Raw genomic sequence first — 25772 nt, forward strand, 5'->3', positions numbered from 1 at the left:
TTTAATGCATCAGAATTTTAACATAAGTCTATGAAGATATTGAGCTACGCCCACACACAGGAATCTATGCTTTTCAAGTCAAATATAAAAATCTATGAATTATTCACTAGTTTCTACCATTCATACTTACAGCTCCTAGAAATAATAGAATAATTTCTATCATACTAGTTAAGAACCATCTGTAAACCTAAAGCTTTCAAAATAAACTTAGTCTTTTAAAAGTAAACAAAGAATTAAAGACAAAACATATTAAAATGGATGCTTACAACTGATAATGCATTCAGATTTTCTTCTTGTTTCATTTCCTCAGTAGTCAAATCTATGTTTGATGAGAGCTGATGTTCAACAACAGCTATGCATCCTACATCTGGGATATTCATGGGTATTTCAAGCTGTCAAAATGAAAAGTTTCATTATTTCATTTTGGCATACCATCACAGAAAAACAAAATGAATCATAAAATAAAATATTAAACTGAAGAAAGAATTCACATTTATACATGATTTAAAAAACTGAAATATAGTAATTCTTAAACTGATTGACATCAACTTGGCAAAAGTGAAACATTTAATGTTTTTGAGGCGTCTGTGATTCTTACAAACAATAAGCAAAACTTCCAGAGCTAATCTACTTAGTACCTAGCATTGCATTTTCCATTATCCCCAGTTTGTCCCAAATTTCCCACAGTTTCTCTCATCAGTCTGTCAACATTTATGAAACGCTTCCTAAAAACTAGAGGGCTACAGGTACAAGAATACAAAGCTCAATAAGACAAGTCAGTCCCTGCCTGCAAGGAACTCACGATCTAAGAAACACAGACATGTAACCAACCATACACTGCTCCAAGTGCTATCATAGAGATGAGTTGAAAGCACTTAAAAAGATTTATCGTACACATGACCCACCAAGGCAATTACTCTCTCCCACAACCCCAAAACCTGTATGATTCTTCATAGCGATGAATGGCCATGTAAAATAACGAGTCCACTCACATTTACTCTTCATTTAGCAGGCTTATTTCAAAGATCCCTACAGTCTGGGGGTTAAAAACACTAACATTTATCTCCTAGACTATAAACAAGGGAGTCTGGCTTCTATTCCCTTATTAACAGAGAGATGAGTATAAAAGACTGTGATTCAGTAGGAACTGAGCAGTCAAGTTTGAAAATCTTCCTTTGAGACGTTTATTATAGTAACACCTATGTGTTCTGTGTCTGTCTGCTCAGATGCAATCAGAGAAAAATCTTTGCTAATATCCTATAGGCCTGGGATGAATTTTAAAAGTTCGAGTGATTTGAAAAGACAAAATATTTTCTGAAAAGCTGGGATTGGGGGGATAATGGGAATATTCTAGGTAACTGAAAGTTGGTTCTGTAAGCACTACACAGTTTCAAAGCTTTATGTTTTTAACAGCTTTATCTAGATATAATTTACATTCCATACAATTCACCCATTTAAATTGTATAATTCAATGTTTTTTGGTGATGGAAGCACAGATACGTGCAACCATCAACATAGTTACTTTTAGAACATTTTCATCACTTGAAAAAAGAAACCCTATACCTACTCCTTTAACTCCTCATCTCCAAATCCCTAAGCAACCATTGATCTACTTTCTGTCTCTACAGATTTTCCTATTTTGGACATTTCATATTAATGGAATCATATAATATGCGATTTTTTTGTTAACTGGTTTCTTTCACTTAGCATAATGTTTTCAAGGTTCATGTTGAAGTATATATCAATATTTTAGATCCCTTTATGATTTAATAATATGCCATTGCATTTCAACGCTTTTTAAAGGGGACATATTCTAACATATAAACAAATTTCCCTGCCTTAGTAAACTGGCCATTAAGAATACAATTTAAGCTTTCCTTGCTCAATTATTATAATCAATGCTATTTAAGAAGGCATTCTGTGGGGCTTCCCTGGTGGCGTAGTGGCTAAGAATCCGCTTGCCAATGCAGGGGACACGGGTTCAAGCCCTGGTCTGGGAAGATCCCATATGCCGCAGAGCCACTAAGCCCATGTGCCACAACTACTGAGCCTGTGCTCTAGGGTCCATGTGCCACAACTACTGAGGCCACGTGCCACAGCTACTGAAGCCCGTGTGCCTAGAGCCCGTGCTCCACAGCAAGAGAAGCCACTGCAATGAGAAGCCCGCACACCGCAACAAAGAGTAGCTCCCGCTCTCCGCAACTAGAGAAATCCTGCGCACAGCAACGAAGACCCAACACAGCCTAAATAAATAAAATAAATTTTTAAAAAAAGGAAGGCATTCTGTATTAATTCAGGGATATATCCTAGAACCTGATTTTCAGAAGTTAATTTCTAGTATTAGTTTTCACGAGGAATTTGCCTTTCACCCAAAGAAACTGTAAAATACAAAACATATAGCTAAATGAATTTTCATGCAGTGGTAACCAGCCGTGCTTGCACAAAATTAACTTTCCTTTTACCTTTTCTTGGTTTCAACCAAAATTTAAATTCATTATCTTTACTTTGAACTTTAATTACAAGAAACCACTTCACATCATTTTTATTTAGCTTCAACCATTCCAACTAACTTTATAACATTTAGCATGGTATTATTAACAATGAATAAAAAAAGGTGAGTTTGGAATTCTATTTGTAATTCAAATGGCTTTTGAATCTACCATGAATACAAAACTGAATCAGATATGATGCTCTATAACCAAAATAAGTTACTGAAAATTGAGGCAGAACAGAAAACTTTGAAGTTACAAAGTTAGACCAAGAGGCAAAAGAGTAAGGAGCTTTCATAATAAAGTAAGTTGACAGGCTTCCCTGGTGGCGCAGTGGTTGAGAGTCCGCCTGCCGATGCAGGGGACACGGGTTCGTGCCCCGGTCCGGGAAGATCCCACATGCCGCAGAGAGGCTGGGCCCGTGAGCCATGGCCGCTGAGCCTGTGCGTCCGGAGCCTGTGCTCCGCAACGGGAGAGGCCACAACAGTGAGAGGCCCACGTACCGCAAAAAAAAAGTAAGTTGAAGTAATATGTTCCTCTACCTCAAACCCATTAGGATGACTACTATCAAAAAAAAAAAAAAAAACCAGAAAAAACAAGTGTTGGTAAGGATGTGGAGACATTAGAACCCTCGTACACTATTGATAAGATGGTAGAATAAGGCAGCTGCTATGGAAAACAGTATGGGGGTTGCTCAAAAAATTAAACATTGATTTACAATTTACTGTATTATCCAGCATTTCCACTTGCAGAATTGACAGCAGGGATTAGAAGAGATATTTGTATACCCATGTACATAGCAGTGTTCTTCATAATAGCCAAAAGTTGGAAGCAACCCAACTGTCCACTGACAGAAGAATAAACAAAATGTGGTACTGTATATACTGAATGGAATATTATTTAGCCCTTAAAAAGGACATCCTGGACTTCCCTGGTGGCACAGTGGTTAAGAATCTGCCTGCCGATGCAGGGGACACAGGTTCAATCCCTGGTCTGGGAAGATTCCACATGCCTCAGAGCAACTAAGCCTGTGCACCACAATTACTGAGCCTGCGCTCTACAGCCCACGAGCCACAACTACTGAGCCCGTGCGCTACAACTACTGAAGCCCACGCACCCTAGAGCCCACGCACCACAACTGAGCACACGTGCTGCAACTATTGAAGCCTGCGTGCCTAGAGCCCGTGCTCCACAAGAGAAGCCACCGCAATGAGAAGCCCGCACACTGCCACAAGAGTAGCCCCTGCTCACCGCAACTAGAGAAAGCCCGTGTGCAGCCAAAAGAAGACCCAATGCAGCCAGGAAAAAAAAAAAAAAAGAGACATCCTGACATATGCTACAGTGTAGATGAACCTTGAAAGCATTATGCTAAGTGAAATAAGCCAGTCACAAAAAGGACAAACGCTGTATGATTCCACTTACATGAGGGACCTAGAGTAAGTGGTTGCCACAGGCTAGAGAGGAGGGAATAATCAGAATTATTGTTTAATAGGTACAGAGTTGTAGTTTTTCAAGATGAAAAAAAGTTCTGTGGATGGACGCACTTAATGCCACTGAACTGCAGGCTCTAAAACGGCTAAGACGGTAAATTTTATGTTACCTGTAATTTACCACAATTAAAAAAAGAGAGAAAAAAAAAAAAAAAGAGAGAGGGCTTCCTTGGTGGCTCAGTGGTTAAGAATCCACCTGCCAATGCAGGGGACGCAGGTTCAAGACCTGATCCGGGAAGATCCCACATGCCAAGGAGCAACTGGGCCTGTGCGCAACAACTACTGAGCCTGCGCTCTAGAGCCCGCGCACCTAGAGCCCGTGCTCCACAAGAGAAGCCACCGCAATGAGAAGCTCATGCACTGCAATGAAGACCCAACGCAGCCAAAAATAAAGTAAACAAAATAAATAAATTTATTTTAAAAAAAGAGACAGAGAGAAAGAGAAAGAAATATGTCCCTTCTACCTTCTCTACCAACCAGAGCTTAACTTGAGCTTACCACAAAGAGTTAATAGAAAACATCTGCCAAGTTTTTTGTTTTTTTAAAAAATTAACCAGAAAGGAAATTAAGTAGCCCCCAGATACAAGTGAAATTAGATTTCTCTCAGTATTGTTATACTGATTACCTTGTGCTGGGCCTGGGTTGCAGGGGCTGAGTAAACAGAGGAGATCACACAAGCCTATTTCTACTGATTTCCTAGGCTATGCAGCAGGCCCCAAACAAATTACTCTAATAATCTTCAAATCCTAATAATCACTAAGAGAAGAGATAATGATCCATTGAAAGCAAAAAACAAGTAAGATAAAGTTCCAAGGATTCAAAATTCAAACTACCTCTTCCATGGTTTCTTCAATCTGAGCAGAAACCGGTTCAGGAGATCTGAGACCAACAGGTACAAACACTGGAGCTTTGTTTACTTCTTCTGGAGCAAGATGATAGCTTTCTTCTTCATAGTCAGACTCAAAGTCTTCCGCATCATCTTCGTCTTCTTCCTGGGAAGCTCGAAGAGTCACCAGCACAGGCTTAGAAGCTCTAGGTTCCTTTTTAGAGGTCTTACTCCGAATTCGTTTTGATCCACGCCCTTTGGGGACGTTTGGTTTAATCTTTCGACGCATTCTCCTTTCACTACGATCTATCTTACATTCAGAGGCAGAAGAGAGAGCTGTTCTTCGATCCACAGCAATTTTAGAATAATTTGATTCTTTTAGCAGTTGTGGAGAGCTGGAGGTTTAATCAAAATAGCAACATAGTCATTACATGCATAAGGATAATTTTAATGAAAACCCAACTTATAAAGTGAAATCTCAATTCAAGCCATTAATATAAAATGCCTGCCACCCATTCTATCAAACACTAATGCTACGACAAGAATGAACGGAATTTACTGTTAGGATTTAGTTTCTCACTCGAAGTTAAATATTAGTTATCTACCTACAAATTTTTCACAGTATGTTTTAAATTCTGAGCCATTTTGCCCCCTTGCTATTTAAGTGGTGATGAAATACGACACTGGAAATTGTTAGAAGAAAATGGGATCAAGAACACTGGACCAATAAATACAGAATATGAGACCAAAAAGTGATACGGTTTATCCTATTGGGTAAACAGATTAGGTCAAAAGAAAAAAGGAGAATGAGGAAATCCAACAGAACAACATTTTTTAGAACTTAGGGTCCCTTCCACTTTCCTTGAAAACTGTGGAAGAAAGGTACCCTTCACTTGTGTTTGTGACTCCAATTTGAATCAGCACCCTAGTTATTTAGGTCATATGTACTACTCTTTCGTCAGGCTTCTGCTCATGTCTAATATACTCAACACCCAGAAATTTTAAATGTAGGAAAGAAAAATCTTTCTGAGAAGATCATAAAAAAAGGAAATTTTAGTAAATAAAAATCAAAAGTGGGAAAGAAACAGACCTGCCAATAAAAAACAACCAATACTTCCGTTAACAAACCATCTTTTTACTCTATCAATAAGTTAGAGTAGGACATCCATTAAGAATAAGTTACTTGTATTTACTATTCTGAAAGTACTTGTTAAATAAAACTTTACCTTGCTGGTTTACTAACATACTGCTCTTCGACAACTGAACACACAAAATTATTGCCTACAGTTTTCTCTCCAACACTTCCTGATGGTCCAACTTCTGATTGAGCATCTTTTTTTGCCAAACCAATCTCCTTGGAACCTACAGAACCTTTTCTTGCTGAAATCTCCAGAGATGTAAGAAACTCAGCTTTTCCCTTAAATTTGAGAAGAAACAATTAATATGACCATGGAAACAATCTGTATGGTAATTTGGTTTGGTAGTTTGGCCTAAAACGCTAAGGTTACACACATATACACAAGTGACTGGTTTCTAAACTTTCACAATATTGGAAAGTCAATCAATTTTCATGAAAATAGTTACAGTACAAAAGGCAAAACTATTTTTTTAATGTTCTCCTTCATGATATTGATAAAATTGAGCCCACTACTAAATTATTTTTTTCAAACTTACTTTTGGAAGAAGCTGGGTGTCAGAATCTCCATGCTGCAGCAAATTATCTTCTGGCTTCCTTGTCTTACTCTGATCTGCTCTGTCTGTTCCTATGCCTGATTCCTCTTTCTTACCTTGTGCTCTTCCCAAATTTGGCTTAGCCTTTTGGAATTGGCTTCTTATCATTTGTGGTGGACTAGAAACATACGTTTTATGTTCATGTCTAGAATGAAATACAAATCATGTTGAAGAACGAAAATCATAATTCCTGTTGATGTATCTGCTGTTAAACAATTTTTGGGCACAAACCAATTCTATGTGCGAAGGACTATATATAAATAGGTTATAAAACTAAACATATAAAATGAAACCACACATGCTGATATGAAAGAAAGAACACAGAAGCTTTTGTAACTTCCGTTTTCTATATAGCCTGGGGAATACTTTCACAATAATATGTAATCTTTTTTTTACTTTCATTCATTGATTCTGGTGTGTCGTTGTATGCTACTTTAAGTAATTTTCAGAGAAATAACTAGATACAAAACAAAAACGTCAGTAGTTGAAGATGGACTTCATAATGACACTTTAAACAAATGCTTCAACTGGGCTCTGAAGCATGAATAAATATACAATGGTCACAACAACCCTGGTCCTTCTTGTTCAAGAGCAGGCTTGAAAGCTAGAGTCTGTTCTCCTACCACATGCCTGTCACTTCATAGAAAAGTGTTTATTGACAACAGTGTCATAAGGATCTCAATATATCTGCCAAATCAGAGAAAGACAAGGTTTGTATCTGCCAAATCAGAGAAAGACACGGTTTTAACATTCAATACAGTAGCCATAGCTCCCAAGGCAACACAAACAGCTGCCTTAAGGTTTCCTGGAAAATATTTAATAACTGGCAAGGATCTGAATTAGCAAGTTTAAAACTAATATAAATCTGGATACTTATAAAGAAAAATTGGGTAAGTATCGATCATAAGTTCTCTGAAAGATCTGTATTAAAGACTAATCTTAAGTAATATTTGTAATAAATTACCTACAAGAGAAAGTAGTTAGTTACATTTCCAAATGTTCCAATCCTGCTAAGTTCTTCCAGCAGTGAAATACCAAGGAAGTTCACAGGAAGTTCTAACATAGTAATGATGCTGGTTAATACATTCCAGTGTAGGCTAATGTATTTGGGAAAACATGTTATATTTAACTTAAGTATAAGCTACTTACAATCAAGTGTGATTCTACAATGGTACTTAAGAATAATATATATATATATTATATATATATTATATATATATATATACACATATATATAAGCTCAATGTGCTACTGGGGTTAAAACGGGGTAAGAAACTGCTGGACATAAGAATAAGCTAACTTAAAAGTATGCAGAATATATACTCTGAAGGAAGTATCAGTCATGATAAAGCTAAAAGCTTGAATAAACTTCATAAACAGAAAAGATTTTAAAAAGAGGGGTGGGTGAGTAATGGGTTTCTATACAGGAAATTTGAAAGTTAGATCTTGCTCATTAAAAATGCAAAGGCTGAGCATAAAATCTCTTGAAACATGTAAAGTTTCTTTCAGGAAGCTCTGCCTATAAACTATAGGAATTTGCTAGTCTTAAAGTCATAAATCCTGAAAGCTTAAGTTTAAAAACTAAACTGCCAATGTTACTTTGAGCAAGCCATTTAAATCCTCCAGATTCATAAAGTCAATTATAAATGAAGGCATTAGGAAAAGCTGACCTCAAAGGTCACTGGTCTTTAAAGGCTCAATTAGAGTAAAACTCAAAATCCTTAGAATGATCCTACATAATCTGCGCTACCCCCACTCAGGCTTTACCTGTCATATATCTACGACTCTTCCTCTCTTCCCCTGTTTCACACTGGCCCCCTTTGCTGTTCAGCAGATTTAAACTATTCTAGTTTCATAATTACTTTTTTCTTTCATAAAACTTACTAAATGTGAAATTACATAAAATCGATTATTCAAATATCCAACCTTTATCTTTGAAAAGTTTTATGCTTTTCTGATTAAAAGCAAACTCACCTCGTCTTTTCATCTGAAACATTTATTTTGTTAACATGAAGGTTTTCTAAAAGAACGTGACTCTGGTTTTCATACATTCTGCCTTCTGAAACTTTGGAGGATACAACTTCAATTTCCATTGCAATTTGAGAATTTGGCTGAAATGCAAAACTATATTAGTTTTTTTTTTTTAACAACAGAACATACCTCCTAAAATATTTTAATCATTAAGAAAGGTATTTAGGGACTTCCCTGGTGGCACAGTAGTTAAGAATCCACCTGCCAATGCAGGAGACACGGGTTCAATCCCTGGTCCAGGAAGATCCCACATGCCGCGGAGCAACTAAGCCCATGTGCCACAACTACTGAGCCTGCACTCTACAGCCTGTGAGCCACAACTACTGAGCCCGCGAGCCACAACTACTGAGCCCGTGTGCCACAACTACTGAAGCCCATGCGCCTAGAGCCCAATGCTCCACAACAAGAGAAGCCACCGCAATGAGAAACCCGTGCACAACAACAAAGAGTAGCCCCTGCTCGCTGCAACTAAAGAAAGTCCATGCGCAACAACGAAGACCCAACACAGCGATAAATAAATTAATTAATAATAAAAAAGAAAGGTATTTAATTTTTTAAAATGAAGTCTCAAACTTGAGTATGCAATGTTCATGTTTTGCTGCCCAAAACAAAATTTCCTATTCACAGAGAAAGTTTCAAAGATTACTGCAGTAATATGTTCACATAATGCTTTAAAAACTACAATAACCATCTGTTGTGAACCTCCCTCCCAAAAAGTTCAATGTGTATTTTTAATTTGGGGGGGGGGTTCAAATAAGGATTACAATCACTTTATTTTAAATGTAGATTTTCCCTTGGTAGAGAAAAGGACAGAAAAACAAGATCTGTTGAAATGGGCATTAAACTACTTAGATTTGTTTCTAATATCAAAAGATCCATCAATAAGAGATTAAACCGTCATTCCAAATAGCAGTATGTTACACAGCAGTTAAAAAGGATGTATCTCCATATTTCATGACATGGAAAGCCACTTAATATAATAAGTGAAAAACAGTAAGTCACAAAATAACATGACTACAATGATTTTATTATTTAAATTTACATGAGTATGCACACATGCATGCATGAAGATATATCCGGTAAGATATGTCAAAAGGTTTTCAGTGGTTACTTCAGAGTGGTGAGACTAAGGGTAATTATTATATTATTTTGTATTGATTGAACATTTTCACAATGAATAGGTTCATTAGTTAGGAAAAAAAAATCTATTTTCATTAAAAAAAATCTACAATGGTAAATCTGAAACAAAACTAGCCACGTTATGTATGAAGTAGAGTAAGTATCAGATGCCTATATTCTAAGCCAAGTCTGAGTTACCATTTGATATTTTAATATGCATTAAAAGGCTTGATTTAATTACATAGCAATAACTCACCACAGTCAGGAATTTTTTAGTTTCATCTTTTTGTAGTGTCCTTTCTTCCTTAATTGTTTCTTTGGCTTCATTTTTTTCTATTACTTGCCTCTGTCCAACCTTTCTTAAGTTTGGACTGGGTCTCTGAAGTCGGCCCCTTACTGGTGGAGCAGTTTGGATAGCACTTTCCTTCATTTCTTGTTCGCAAGTGTTTGTATGATAAGTCCTAGAAAAGGGGACAGGAGAAAAGAGAGAAAGCTTGATTGTAAAAAGATGAAAACTACTATAAAAATATAAAACTTGAATCAAATAAACTCTGTAAAAATATTTTGTACATTAAAGGAAAATTAAATTACTTTCTGATTATACCTCATTTTATAAAAAAATAGTTATTTCAGTTCTCAAAAGGTACTGAACTTATATGAGGTACCTACAATATTCAAATTCATAGTAATAGAAAGCACAATGGTGGCTGCCAGGGACTGGAGGTAGGGGGAATGGGAAGTTATTGTTTAATGGGTACAGAGTTTCAGTTTGGGAAGAAAAATGTTCTGGAGATGAATGGTAGTAATGGTGTACAACGATGTGAATGTACTTAATGCCATTGGACTGTACACTTAAAAATGGTTAAAATAGTAAATTTTATGTTATATGTATCTTACTACAATTTTTAAAAAGGTAATGAATACATACCTTATATACATATATTTTTAAATGCATTGCTTTGTATAAGATCTTAAGCAGCTAACAGTGAATATAAGCAGGCAAGTGTTAAAAGGTGTTGAACTCAACCTGATTTTGTATTTTAGGCCATATGAATAAAAATAAACCAAGTATTCTTGATACTCACTTTCAAAATACATTAACACATTTCTTAAAAAAAAATGAAGAACTATTTGAAATAATTCTCCTATTTTAGATTTTAATAAAACTATCACTGTTTACCCCATAGAGACAACTAACTCCTTTTCCTGGGCTTGTGTAGACTGAGTCTCCTCTATAGGTTCACAAGAACTCGAAGGGGAAAGGTCCTTTTCAGTCTGTACATATGGTAATATCACAGCCTCCTCTTGACTGTGATCTGATTTGTCTTTTTCTGTTGATGCCATTAGGGAAGCCACATCCTAGAAGGTAGATTAGAAAAAAAAAATTTCATCGAGGGTTGGTAAAAGTATAGGGAAATAGAAACTTTAATAAACTGTTAGAAAAATAAACTGATATGGTCTTTGTAGACAACAGGGCAATATCTATCAAGAATTTTAATTTCCAGCAATTCTACTTCTAGAAATATATCTTATAAAAACACTCAAATAACTATCTAGAAAATTATACACAAGGATATTTATTACAGCAATATAATAGCCCCCCAAAAAAGGAAAGAAAAAGAAAAGGAAAAACAAAAAATTGGAAACAAGACAAATCAGTAGGGAACTGAATAAATTATAATTTCTTTACAATGAAACAGTACAGAGTCATTTAAAAGAAGTTTAATTTCTATATACTGATCCAAAAAGATGTTCATGGACTTCCCTGGTAGCGCAGTGGTTAAGAATCTGCCTGCCAATGCAGGGGACACGGGTTCGAGCCCTAGTCCGGGAAGATCCCACATGCTGCGGAGCAACTAAGCCCGTGTGCCACAATTACTGAGCCCACAACTACTGAAGCCCATGCGCCTAGAGCCCATGCTCTGCAACAAGAGAAGCAACCGCAATAAGCCCCTGCACCGCAACGAAGAGTAGCCCCCACTCGCCACAACTAGAGAAAGCCCGTGTGCATCAACGAACACCCAGCACAGCCATAAATAAATTATTAAAAAAAAAAAAAAGATGTTCACAATACTGTGTTTAGTAAAAAAAAAATCAGAAGGCAGGATATGATGCCATTTTTGTAAAACAATGAAAATAAATACCCGCACATTTTATTATTTATATAAATAAGTATCTATACAGAAAAGTTTAGGTGGACATATTTAAAATTGCTAACTTGGGAGGGAGAGATGGACTAACTTGGGAGGGAAAGATGGAATATTATAAAGGACTCTAACTTTTTAGATGATATATTTTTCCCAATTTGCAATTTTTATAATCATTTAAAATAATCAATAAAACGTGATTTTGGGTACTTCCCTGGCAGTCCAGTGGTTAAGACTCTGCGCTTAGGCCTTCCCTGTGGGCACAGTAGTTAAGAATCCGCCTGCCAATGCAGGGGACATGGGTTCAATCCCTGGTCCAGGAAAATCCCACATGCCACAGAGCAACTAAGCCCGTGCGCCACAACTACTGAGCCCGCGTGCCACAACTACTGAAGCCTGTGCACCTAGAGCCCGTGCTCCGCAACAAGAGAAGCCACTGCAATGAGAAGCCCACGCACCACAACGAAGAGTAGCCCCTGCTCACCGCAACTAGAGAAAGCCCACACGCAGCAACGAAGACCCAATGCAACCAAAAAAATAAATTTAAAAAAAAAAAAAAAAAGACTGTGCTTCCACCACAGGGGGCACAGGTTCAATCCCTGGTCAGGGAACTAAGACCCCACATGCCACATGGAATGGCCAAAAAATAAATAAATTAAATTAAATTAAATTAAGTTAAATTAAATTAAATAAATAAATGAAAGTGGTGGGTTTTTTGTTTTTGTTTTTTTTGGCCATGCCTCGCAGCTTGTGGGATTTTAGTTCCCCAACCAAGGACTGAACCCAGGCCCTCGGCAGTGAAAGTGCAGAGTCCTAACAACTGGACCACCAGGGAATTCCCATGATTTATCCTTTTTAAACATAAGATTAGGAGGAAAAAGTACAAATGTTCAAGCACAGTAAGAACTGAGCTAAGATGTAAAAGAAGAACTTTAATTCAAAAAGTACTTCGTATGTTTAAACGCTCAACTTATGAGTGTTAACGTTTCATTTCAAGGTTTTTGATGCTGTATCACACATCTTAATCTCTTATAGACCAAGTTAATCAAGTAAATAAAATAATCTCCTTTTAACTCATATAAAGCTTTTAACTTTTTATTTCACCTTCACAACAGAGTGAAATAAAGATAGACTCTGATTCTCATTTTTCCTGTGAAGAAACTAGTTGCATCATTTAGCTATGGTCACATAATGAATAAAGGTCAGGACTTGAACTAGAGCCTGGGCCTCTTAAAATCCTTTCCATGACACATTTGCCCACTATCAGAGATTCAAGATTCTTACACAAACCACATGGAACAATGAGATACATTAAGTACAGCACCAATATCACACACAGCAAAAGTTACATAAGGAAATATTTATGAATTTTTAATTCCAAGTGTTTTACCTTAGTAATTATAATAACTAAAACAGAAAACCTCCATCTTAAATAACACTCACACGTTGAGAAGGGAGAGTTCTCATTTGTTCCCCATTCTGCTGTATCACAACAGTCCCTTTTTTATCAGCTTCCACTTTCTTCCCAGGTGCATGTTTTTCTGCTTCTATAGTCTCTCTTTTTGAAGCTGCTCTTGCTAAGTTTGGTTTTGGTCTTTTGAATCTACTTCTCACAAAAGGTGCTGGTTTCACTTCAAATGGCTTCTGTTCTTGAGGAAGAGATTTGCTTTTGGAACAAGGATTATCAAGCTTTAGGATGAAATGAAGGGGCAGTGGGAGCGGAGTCTTAGCACAACCTTAGAGACTGGCAGTAAATATTTAATTCTAATTCTTAACAGGAAAACAGATCAGACTATTTGGTAGATCCTGAAAAACATGAGTGGTACAATCCAGGTATAAGCCTAGGAATTATATCATCTTCGCACAAAGAAAATACAGGTTTGTCACACCTGTACTGACTTAAAAGTATGTGTTGTACACAATTTTGTATGTTAGTAATTCTCACAATCTACTGTCAGAAGGACCTCAAATCTCTCCCAGTCTTCCCCAAACCAGCTTAAAATTTTCAACACTATGCTATAGATGATATGTCTTAAAACCTTATTTAGTTTAACATAATCTGCAAATATAACTTTATATGCTTCCTCTTTACAAGCACACAGACCTATATACTTGTACCTTAAATTAATATCTGAAAACTGCTCTGGAACATCTGGAGATCGCATCCTCTGGTCTTCTATTTTATCAAGTTCAGAAGTCTGCGAAGAAATGTTCAAATGACTCAACTGACTTGATATTTCCTTTTCAGAATTTCTTTTTTCTTCTACAGATACATCCACCACGGATTGTACTTCACTGCTAATGTCCTGGAAATAAATCAGCACATATAAAATATTCCTTAAGCATGTCATACATTTCAAACAAAAGCCTATATTCTTCACACTGTTTTTAAAAATCCAGAAGTTTGGGGGGTTTTAATTTTTAAGTAAAATAAAATTTAATTTACAAATGCTAAAACACAGAATTTGGAAAACTCTTCTTTCTATATTGCATATTATTATATGTTTTTTCCAAACTACAAATGCCATTACCTATCCAAAAAAAAGTTAGAAAACTGGAAAATGTTAGAATTGCTTCAACTTCAATTAACTGGAAACTTTTAATAAGATGAACTTTTAAAAGTGGAGTGAAGTGGGGTGGAACAGGAAATAAAGAGAAAAACTGATACAGATATGGTCAAAAGAAATAATTCCAGGGTATGTTCATACTAGAATTAGCACAAATTCAGTCCAATCTCTTGTATTTCTTTTATCTAAGAGTAACTTTAAACTGACATTAAGAACAGTAACTTTTCTACAATTATAAAATGTTTTCAATTATTAAAAAAAAAAGAATATATAATTTCTTTAAGGTCCTGAAACACAGAATTTAGGGCTGGGAAAGACATTATGCTTTTAGAGACTTTAAATGTTGTTGGACTTAAGGGCAATAATCCTGGAATTATTTTGATATTTTTCTCTCTGAAAAAGTATTCAAAAAATATTTTTAAAGGACAGAAAAATACATACTTTAATATTTAGTGAAGGCACAGCACTGCAGTCACTACTACCCCTCTGCAATGAATCTGTCTCAGTTTGTCTTGAGGTCCCAGTCTCCTCTGGTTCATTTTCCCTTAGAGAAATGTCTATTTTTCCAGTTTTTTCCAAATCTGCCACCTTTTCCTCAGAAGCACTGATCTCTTCTGATCGGCTTTTCCTAAAGGAAATTTCTCTTCCAGTTTCTTTCAAATCTGCCTCTGTTTCCTCAATGGCAGTCATCTTTCCTGATACCTTTTCCATCAGGGAAATGTCTCTTTTTCCAGTTTCTTCCAAATCAATCTCCCTTTCCCCTGTGGCACTGATCCCCACTAGTACCTTTTCCCTTGGGGAAATTTCTATTCCAATTTTGTTCAAATCTGTCTCCATTTCATCATCTATAGTTTTGAGCTCTGAGGCCTTTTCTTGTGTAGGTATTTCTCTTCTTTCAGTTTCTTCTAAATCTGTCTCTACTTCTTCAGCGGCATCAATCATCTCCGCTATCTTCTCCCTCGGTGAAATCTCTCTTCCAGTTTCTTTCAAACCTGTCTTCACTTCACTAATAGTATCGACCTCCTCTGGGGCATTTTCCTGTAGGGATATTTCTCTTCGTTCAGTCTCTCCCAAATCTGTCTCTCTTTCCTCAGTGGCATCAGTCACCTTTGTTATCTTCTCCCTTGGGAAAATCCCTCTTCCAGTCTCTCTCAAATCTGTCTCCATTTCCACAGTGACATCAATCATTTCTGGTATTTTCTCCCTGGGAGAGATATCTTTCCTTTCAGTTTCTTTTAAATCTGACTCCATTTCCTTAGCAGTATTAGTCTCCACAGGTACCTTTTCCCTTGGTGAGGTTTCCAATCTTGCAGTTTCTCTCAAAGCTGTTGTCATCTCCTCAGAGGCAAGAACCTCCTTTGGTACCTCTTCTTCCTTTGAGAAAATTTCTCTTCTTCCAGTTCTTCTTCTTATATTTGGCTTTGGTTTCTGAAATCGAGTCTTCAGAATTTGAACTTGTTTATTTGCTTTATTATCCTCTTGAATACTATTTAAAAAAAAAAAAGATACACAATCAAATTGTAAACTAGACTGCCAACTGAAGAGATATGGTTGAGAAGTCACTATTGAAAAACCAGGAATTCTCAAATAAAAAAAAAAATTAATGAAGCACCAGGAACCTCTGGGCAAAATTTAAAAATTAAAGTAGAGAAAAAATTCTATCCTTGGAAATTACAGTAAATTTTTTAAAAAATTAAGTATATTTATTACATAGAGACATATATACAGAGAAATCTATCAATAAGGTCAGTTAGAGTAGCAGCTAATCAGGCCTAAATAGTCTCTTTCTAATTGTCATCCATATCAACCTTGGCAAATACTGGCTGAGAAAGACTCTCCAAGTCCTCTACATCGGAGCTAGACCAATCTGTGGCTGCTATTCCTACCTTTTTGCTCCTACTCTCCTTTATCCAGACATATGTCTTGCTGTAAGAGTTAAAGAACTCATTTATATGGCCAGAACTAACCAGGATCTCAAATAGCTGGGTGGAGGTATAATTTGAATAAGGTACAGTCTTATGACTAAAAACTAGGTCTGCCCCTCCTCACTTTTTAAAAACAATTAAAAATGAGATTTCCTGTACAGTCACTTCTCTAAAAGCTTGTGATTTCATAATACATTGTGGGAATGAAAGAAAAGAGTAAATAAACAACAACATTTTGCAGTCTGTTGAATGTTACTGGGCACACAACAATCACTATCTAGTATAAGCACCTTGTTCTTCAAAACAGCAGCAGCATGCTCTCCTTTGTGCTTTATCATAATAATAGAAAGTACAACCAATAAAAATATACAAATGAATGAAAGAGCACTTAGTGACTGGTTAAGATTTTGACCTCTGAGGCCCTTTTCTTGTGTAGATATTTCTCTTCTTTCAGTTTCTTACATAGCATCTTGAACAGTTCAAAGTGTCTGAGACTGGGGAGGAGGGAAACTGCCTACTGGATATAAACAGGAATATGATTTGATAAAACACAGAATCTTAGAATTGTTTCTGTGAATACTGGAGATTCAAAGGCCAGAAAGGTCACTGCCTTTGGAGAGGAAAGTTGTTGATATCAGACTGGATATTAGTTATGAACAATCCAGCAGGGTTCTAAAACCCAAAGGCCACTCAGGGAAAACTTGGTTTTCTACTAAGCCACATGAAAATGGAGTCTGGTTTAAACTAAAAAAATACAAACAAAATATCCAAATTGTCAGGTATCTGTAATTAATATTTGTATCAGAGATATGCAACAATGCAGTAATGCAGTTGTACAGGCTTCTACCCAGAGTTTGTGTGGCAGAGAAGTAAAATAGGTTGGGGGTGTAGGGAGGGGGTACAAAGGAATAGAGAAAGAAGAGAGGAATAAAGGAATTCTTCTGTCTTCTAATAAAGATCTTTTGAGTAGTTCAGGAAACCTAGCTTTCACTCTCAGGTTGGGTAGTATTTAAACAGGCTCATACAGCTGTAATAAAGTATACAATAGGCCAGACTTTAAATGTAAAGATTGGTTGAGAGTCCGCCTGCCGATGCAGGGGACGAGGGTTCGTGCCCCGGTCCGGGAAGATCCCACATGCCGCGGAGCGGCTGGGCCCGTGAGCCATGGCTGCTGAGCCTGCGCGTCCGGAGCCTGTGCTCCACAACGGGAGAGGCCACAACAGTGAGAGGCCCACATGCCACAAAAAAAAAAAAGAAAATTAAATGTAAAGATTGGTAAAGTATAAATAATTGTTGAAACTAGATAGTAGGTACATGGGAGTCTGTTATTCTGTTCTCAGTACTTTTGTGCATTGAATATTCCCAAAAGGAAAAAAGTTTTAAAAGCACACTAATAATTCCGTTGATCTGGTTTAATATCCTGCAGAGGGGAAACAACAAATTCAGAGAGCTTTGGCTATGGGAAGTATGAGTTTTACTTAAAATTTACATAAACCTTAAATAAAGGTAATATGTGATCAATCTAATCCCAAAGAAACAATCTAATCAATCTAATCCCAAAGAAACAAATATTAAACAAACATTTTCACATCTGGATATGAACATGTAATTTACTATGCATGTGAAGTGATAATACTACCCATGTTAACTCAAGGTCTAATTTGCGATGGGTAAATCAATTCATCAAAACACCAAGAAGTGAGAAATCAACACGAAGGCAATGACATAAACTGCCTTGAAAGGTGAATTTACATTTGTAAATATTATGTAACTTGATATACAGATAACAAAATCAGTCTGATTTGCTATTTTTAAAAAATGATTAAGAATTTCTAAAACTTTACACATAATTCAACTATTATATCATTAATAAGATGATGCTTACCTCAGACATTCATTAAGCACCTTGGGCTCATCTGACTGCACATTTTGAAAAGAAGTATCTTTTTTTTCAGATTGTGATGTGATGTCTTCACAATCAAAATTTTTAAATGCCTGATCTTCTATTTGTTCAGGAGTCTTAATAACAAACACATTTTTAAAAAAGTTTTAGGTCTCACAATGTAACACACATTTATAAAAGACTTCATTGAAAATTATGTATGACTTGAGTACAAGGAAAATGGTAAACATTTCAAAATTATAAAATGATACTCAAGAGACACTTTTTTTTTGACAGGGGTGTGGGGTGGTGCCACGACATGCAGCCTGCGGAATCTTACCCGGGCCCCCTGCAGTGGAAGCACGGAGTCCTAACCACTGGACCACCAGGGAATTCCCTAAGGGGCACTTTTTAATGTTTGTTCTTTAGATATAGGAAATTTCACAAGCCACACCTTTTACCTCATCTCAAAGCCCCCATTCTTTTCCTCCTAATCAGAAAGCAAGTAACTGCTTCAGTCTGATCTGTTAAAATTATCCCTTGGGGTCTAACTTTCTAAATCTTTTTGATTATTACAATCACATTATAGACCCTGGGAATCATAATAGAAGAAATTCAAATCTCAAATCATGCCAACTCTTACTCTTATCAGAAAGACCAGTTACTATGTAAATAATCTAAAATTTATCATCTTTGTTGTTGGAATACTTTAGTAGGGAGCTTTTAACATTTTATTTTGTTTAAGTCAGTATTAAAATTCATATACATAGCTATATTTTCAGAAAGGAAGTAGAATTCGAACACCTGCTGAGTGATGGGGGAAGGCAAGTCCAAACATGAGTAAGGTGAAAGCAGATGATTCATCATATAAATGCTTAAAATCCACAGAGCAGAGAGCTAAGTGCCTTCACAATTAGCAAAGCTGCTGGCTATGAGATTTGGGCATTAAATTTAAAGAACAATATACATAATTGTATACAGTATTGCTGTTTAAAACGGGGGATGAAAGGAGGCTTATGTATTTGTTTAACAAAAAACTGGAGGGCATCAGAGTACTTACATCTCTATCGATACAGGACTCATTTTCATTCTTTTCTACACTGGCCCCAATTTTTTCCTGTGATGTAATAGTTTCTTTTCTTTCAGCAGCTTTACCTACATTTGGCTTTGGCCTTTGCAATAAGCCCCTCATTAGGCGTGCAGGTCTGAAAGTCTTTAGTTGATCATCTTCCTGCAGACAAATTTTTTCACTCAAACTAGAGTAATTACAAAGGAATAAAATCAATGGTTATTCTGAAGTCAGATTACCTGTATATCACATACATGCTTGTCTTCAGTATTCTCTTCTCCCAGGTATAAATAAGTAAACCATTTGGAATACAAAATAATTCACAAGACCAAAAGACAACCCTCAGAATGGGAGAAAATATTTGCAAATGAAGCAACTGAAAAAGGATTAATCTCCAAAATTTATAAGCAGCTCATGCAGCTCAATAACAAAAAAACAAACAACCCAATCCAAAAATGGGCAGAAGACCTAAATAGACATTTCTCCAAAGAAGATATACAGACTGCCAACAAACACATGAAAGGATGCTCAACATCACTAATCATTAGAGAAATGCAAATCAAAACTACAATGAGATATCATCTCACACCAGTCAGAATGGCCATCATCAAAAAATCTAGAAATAATAAATGCTGGAGAGGGTGTGGAGAAAAGGGAACACTCTTGCACTCTTGGTGGGAATGTAAATTGGTACAGCCACTATGGAGAACAGTATGGAGGTTCCTTAAAAAACTACAAATAGAACAACCATATGACCCAGCAATCCCACTACTGGGCATATACCCTGAGAAAACCATAATTCAAAAAGAGTCATGTACCAAAATGTTCATTGCAGCTCTATTTACAATAGCCAGGAGATGGAAACAACCTAAGTGTCCATCAACAGATGAATGGATAAAGAAGATGTGGCACATGTATACAATGGAATATTAGCCATAAAAAGAAACGAAATTGAGCTATTTGTAATGAGGTGGATAGACCTAGAGTCTGTCATACAGAGTGAAGTAAGTCAGAAAGAGAGAGGCAAATACCATATGCTAACACATATATATGGAATTTAAGAAAAAAAATGTCATGAAGAACCTAGGGGTAAGACAGGAATAAAGACACAGACCTACTAGAGAATGGACTTGAGGATATGGGGAGGGGGAAGGGTAAGCTGTGACAAAGCGAGAGAGAGGCATGGACATATATACACTACCAAACGTAAGGTAGATAGCTAGTGGGAAGCAGCCGCATAGCACAGGGAGATCAGCTCGGTGCTTTGTGACCACCTAGAGGGGTGGGATAGGGAGGGTGGGAGGGAGGGAGACGCAAGAGGGAAGAGATATGGGAACATATGTATATATATAACTGATTCATTTTGTTGTAAAGCAGAAACTAACACACAATTGTAAAGCAATTATGCTCCAATAAATATGTTTAAAATAATAATAATAATTCACAAGTGTCTTTAAGAACACCCTCAAAGAAACACACACCTCTATACCTTAACCCTCTAGAACAGACATAGTCCTAAAAGCATGACTATAAAAAAAGCATTTTAAAATCAAATTGTCACCACAAAATGGGAAAAATCTATACCTGACAAGCATGGAATACTATTCCCCACTCAGGACACCATTGTGTACATACACCTCCAGGGCACTGGACACAGATTATGGAATAAACATACAGTCCAGAATCCACTGGTTCAGATTTATATTGGAGCAGGCCTATTCTAGATCTCTACTCCAAGTTAAAGATTCCCCACCGCCCTTTTTTCCTGGTCGCACTGCACAGCATGTGAGATCGTAGTTCCCCAACCAGGGATCAAACCTGTGCCCCCAGCAGTAGCAGCATGGAGCACTAACCACTGGACCACTAGGGAATTCCCCTAAATATTCCCTTTGGAAACCCCTTGCTATAAATAAAATTATCCAGAAACATATATCTTAACCAATAATTCATCTAACAAGACTTCGTTAAAATCTTGTTAGTAAGTTGAGGGAGAAATGTAATTGCTCACCAGTGGATCCATACTATAATTTATTTCTACAATACCAAGCATAAAGATCATTATTAAAATGTTTCAACAATCCCTATAGTTAAAAATGGACTTAAATACACTAGCTGAAAATAAAATGCAGACATTAGGTAGAAAATAAGTCATTACAATCATTCCAAAGAGTTACTATTTTTATTCTATTTCCTAAATACTTACTTAGATGCAGTGTCAGCTTCTGGATTCTCTTTCTCTTTATTCTCCATTGCAGAAATACCAAGTGTATTCATTTTATCCTTTTCCATATGATTCTACAAATTTAATTTTTTATATTTAATCTACTTAACATAAAGTTCAAACTTTGTAATAAATAAATAAATGGAAATTAAAACAATAAAATTTCACTTTTTTGTACTTCTAATTATTAAAAGAGAGTTGTTAAAATCATAAAGGCAGATGAGAACCTTTTAAACATATAATCTCATACGTCACTGATAGAAGCACAAATTGGTATATCCTTTCTGGAAAGCCTTTTGCCAACATGAATCAAGAACTTTAATAATGTTCATATTCTTTGACCCAGTAATATCATTTCTAAGACTCTATTCTAAAAAAATATCTAGACAAAGATTTAAGTACAAGGTTGTTCCCTGGAACATTATGCAAAACAGCAAACACTGCAAACTGACAAAATATCCAATAATGAATAAACGGTTAAATAAATTCAGTTATACCCATTGATAGAATATTATGAAGTCACTAAAAACCATGTTTTCAAAAGATATTTAATGATGTGGAAATATATTTATGAAATGTTAAAATACCAGAGAAGGATACAAAAGTGAATTAATACTACTACTCAAGAATGTAAAAGAAAAGCTAGAAGGATATAGTCTAAAAGGTTGGTTGCATATAGATAATAAAATTAACTTTTGTTTTAACTTTTACATGAATCTGTATTTTCCCAATTTTCTAGAATTTAAAAACATCTCATAAGATTATAATAATATAGTTATATTATTAAGATTAAAAAGATTTCACATAAGAGGAAAAAAGACTAAAATTTAAAAAATTATTTTAGCAAAAATAAAACATTTTTAACAATATAATGCTGGCAAGGATATAAGGAAACAGGAACATTCATTTAATGCTTAAAGCAATGTAAACAGATTCTGGTTTTTTTTTTTTTTTTTTGGTTACGGGGCTTGTGGGATCTTAGTTCCCCGACCAGGGATCGAATCCGGGCCCAGGCAGTAAAAGCGTCCTAACAACTGGACCTCCAGGGAATTCCCAAGATTCCTTTTTTTGACAGCTTGACAATGCCTAACAAGAGCCAAAAAATATTTAAAATACTTTGGCACATTAATCCCACCACCTCTGGAAATTTATTCTTTGCCTATTTACAAAATTGTTTGCTTTTATTTACAAGGGTTAAAAAAATGGAAAAAACCTAAACATTAGAGAAATGGTTAGGTAAATTAATAATAATGTTAACCTGATGCAGCCATTAAAAAGATCAATTAACCCCAAGAAAGGGAAATGGATAGTTTCAGAGAAAAATGTTTTAAATGTTATATATGGCTAAAAACTACAAAAATGTTTACTTCCATAAAAAGAGAAATAAAGTTTATGAAGGACAAACAAAGGAATATTCTGTATATAGATAAGAGGGTTGTGGTTATAATTTTATTATTGCACAGGCTTTATTTATTTAATATAAAATATTTTGAATAAATATTTTATATAAGTAAACAAAAGACATATTTGTTACTGCTAAGGATGTTCGAAATGATATATCCTATATTCTAAAGAAAATGTATACAACATGAAACTAGTAAGACAAATTTAATATTAATGTTTGAAGTTCTCATATCTTGGCTTTACTGTTGGTAACATTACTTTGTAATTATAAGTTAAACATTTTTATTCCCAACTATTTAGAAAAAATACTTTATAATTTTAATCTCCATTAAGTCTCTTACTCCATACCTTTTCAACTGAAGTTTCTGTATGTAAACTCTTGTTCTCTGCATCTGTTTTCCCTTGTGAAAGAACTGATTTCTTCCCAACTGCCCTTGATAAATTGGGTTTAGGTCTCTGGAGTCGTCCTCTTGTCTTCGGTTTAATACTTTCTGTTTGATCAGTTTCCCTAGAAAATTAACATTATTTAAATTGTACCAACATGCAGGCATATTCAAAAGAAATTCTGGAAAATTCTTTAAAAATCCATTCACAGCTAGAAAAGAACTCCTTTAAGCTTACTTACAATAAACGTAGCAAAGAAGACTGAACAAGAAGAGCAATGAAGGGTAACTAATTTATCAGATGTTAAAAATATACTACTTAGCAGCAATAATTAAAATATTGTGGTACTAACACATGAATAACAGATAAATGAAACACAAAAGAAAACTGAGATGATGACTCCAAAATACATGATTTTAGTATACAATAAAGTTGTCATTTCAAAATAGAATAAGATGACCACAAAAATAATATATTTTTAAAATAAATGTTAAATTAAATTAACGGTGATGGGAAAACTAGTAATACTGGGGAATAAAATAAAATTAGCTCCATTCCTTGCACTGTACTCACAATATATTCTAAATGAATCAAAGATTTAAGTGAAACCATAGAGAAAACATGAATGAATTCTTTTGTAACTTTGAGGTAGAGTAAGCCTTTCTAAAACTTGATTAAAAGATCAGGAGCCATAAAAGAAAAAAAAAAAGGAGCGAGATCTGACAACATAAAAATCAAAAACTTTTACATGGCCAAAACATATGTCATAAGTCAAACTACAAACCAAGAAAACATGTTTTACAACTCATATCACAGGGCTAATAACCTCTCTAAAATGTAAAGACCTCCTACAGAACAATACCAGTAACTCATTAGAAAACTGGACAAAGGATACGAACTCACAAAAAAACAAAAAAAAAAATAGGTTTTAAATGTGAAGAGATGCTCAGCTTCACTCCCAATAAGAAATGTACAAATTAAAAGTAGAGCGTGGGCTTCCCTGGTGGCGCAGTGGTTGAGAGTCTGCCTGCCGATGCAGGGGACGCGAGTTCGTGCCCCGGTCCGGGAAGATCCCACATGCCGCGGAGCGGCTGGGCCCGTGAGCCATGGCCGATGAGCCTGCGCGTCCGGAGCCTGCGCTCCGCAACGGGAGAGGCCACGACAGTGAGAGGCCCGCATACCGCAAAAAAAAAAAAAAAAAAAAAGTAGAGCGAGCTGGACTTCCCTGGCAGTCCAGTGGTTAAGACACTGTGTTTCCAACGCAGTGGGTGCAGGTTCGATCCCTGGTCGGGGAACTAAGATTCCACATGCCGCACAGCACAGCCAAAAAAGAAAAAAAGAAAAAAAAGATTGAAAAAAAAAAAGTAGAGCGAGCAAGCACAAATGTGAAAAGATATTAAGAATCAGAGAATCTAAGGGGAATTATATACAGATGTTCATTGTTCTTTTGACTTTTCCTTAGGTTAGAAAATTTTTAAGTAAGCAACTGAAGGGGAAAAAAATAGAATTATCTACCCCTGTCAGAAAAGGAGGACTGGGGTATATATACTATACTGTGATATTATTTTATTTTATAATCTATCAAGACTAGCAAAAATCCAAGTTTGATAACACTGTTGGTAGGGAGCCATTTCTTACATTGTTAGTGGGAATATAAACTAGAGTAACTCCTATGGAGAGCATTTTGGAAGTATCTATCAAAATCATAAATGTAGGGGCTTCCCTGGTGGCGCAGTGGTTGAGAATCTGCCTGCTAATGCTGGGGACATGGGTTCGAGCCCTGGTCTGGGAAGATCCCACATGCCACGGAGCAGCTAGGCCCGTGAGCCACAACTACTGAGCCTGCGCGTCTGGAGCTTGTGCTCTGTAACAAGAGAGGCCGCGATAGTCAGAGGCCCGCGCACCGCGATGAAGACTGGCCCCCACTTGCCACAACTAGAGAAAGCCCTTGCACAGAAACGAAGACCCAACACAGCCAAAAATAAATAAATAAATAAATTTAAAAAAAAATCATAAATGTATAAATGTACACACACTCACATACAAATGTGTCCTTTGGGCTAGCAATTTCATTTTAGGAACTTTCCCTACAAATAGACTGGCACAAAGGTGATAGATAGAGGTATAAGTTTCTAAGCATTGTTTGTAAAAACAACATATATAGCCATCAACAGGGCACCGATAATATAAAGTGTGATTCATCCATACAACAGAACACTATGCAACTAAAAAAGAATAAAGGTCTTTAAGTAAAGATATGACGATATAAGATAAAAAAATTACAAAATGGTATTATACTATGCTACCATTAGAGTTTTAAAAAGAGTAAGATCTATATAAACTTTATGTATTTGTATTAGCTTTAATGTCTTTTTTTTTTTTTTAATCTCTGAAAGGCTAAGAAATAAATAACACTGGTAACTTGTTAGAGTAAATGGGGACATGACAGGAGGGATACTTCACTCTATACCTTCTTACAATTTTGGA

At 35.9% G+C, this 25772-nt stretch overlaps 1 protein-coding gene across 7 annotated transcripts in view; it reads right to left on the bottom strand.

Moving 5' to 3' along the window:
* BDP1 (BDP1 general transcription factor IIIB subunit) overlaps positions 1–25772 on the bottom strand; it is an 88511-nt gene that overhangs the window by 31536 nt on the left and 31203 nt on the right. For 6 of the 7 annotated variants that reach the window (XR_009519000.1, XM_060009343.1, XM_060009344.1 and 3 more), the window contains exons 13-26: positions 23250–23409; positions 21480–21571; positions 19268–19463; positions 18211–18344; positions 14842–15886; positions 13952–14139; positions 13277–13499; positions 10867–11045; positions 9943–10147; positions 8511–8647; positions 6480–6681; positions 6032–6222; positions 4813–5200; positions 267–392 (exon numbers count right to left, since the gene is read on the bottom strand). Coding sequence is in view for 6 of the 7 variants with exons in the window: in XM_060009343.1 (XP_059865326.1) it covers positions 267–392; positions 4813–5200; positions 6032–6222; positions 6480–6681; positions 8511–8647; positions 9943–10147; positions 10867–11045; positions 13277–13499; positions 13952–14139; positions 14842–15886; positions 18211–18344; positions 19268–19463; positions 21480–21571; positions 23250–23409 (3466 nt within the window). In the remaining variant the exon portion in view is untranslated. The remainder of the gene's footprint in view (positions 1–266; positions 393–4812; positions 5201–6031; positions 6223–6479; positions 6682–8510; positions 8648–9942; positions 10148–10866; positions 11046–13276; positions 13500–13951; positions 14140–14841; positions 15887–18210; positions 18345–19267; positions 19464–21479; positions 21572–23249; positions 23410–25772) is intronic. The other variant, XM_060009342.1, reaches the window with a different exon arrangement.

Source organism: Delphinus delphis, chromosome 3, assembly GCF_949987515.2.
Source record: "Delphinus delphis chromosome 3, mDelDel1.2, whole genome shotgun sequence".
NCBI classification, from domain to species: Eukaryota; Metazoa; Chordata; class Mammalia; order Artiodactyla; family Delphinidae; genus Delphinus; species Delphinus delphis.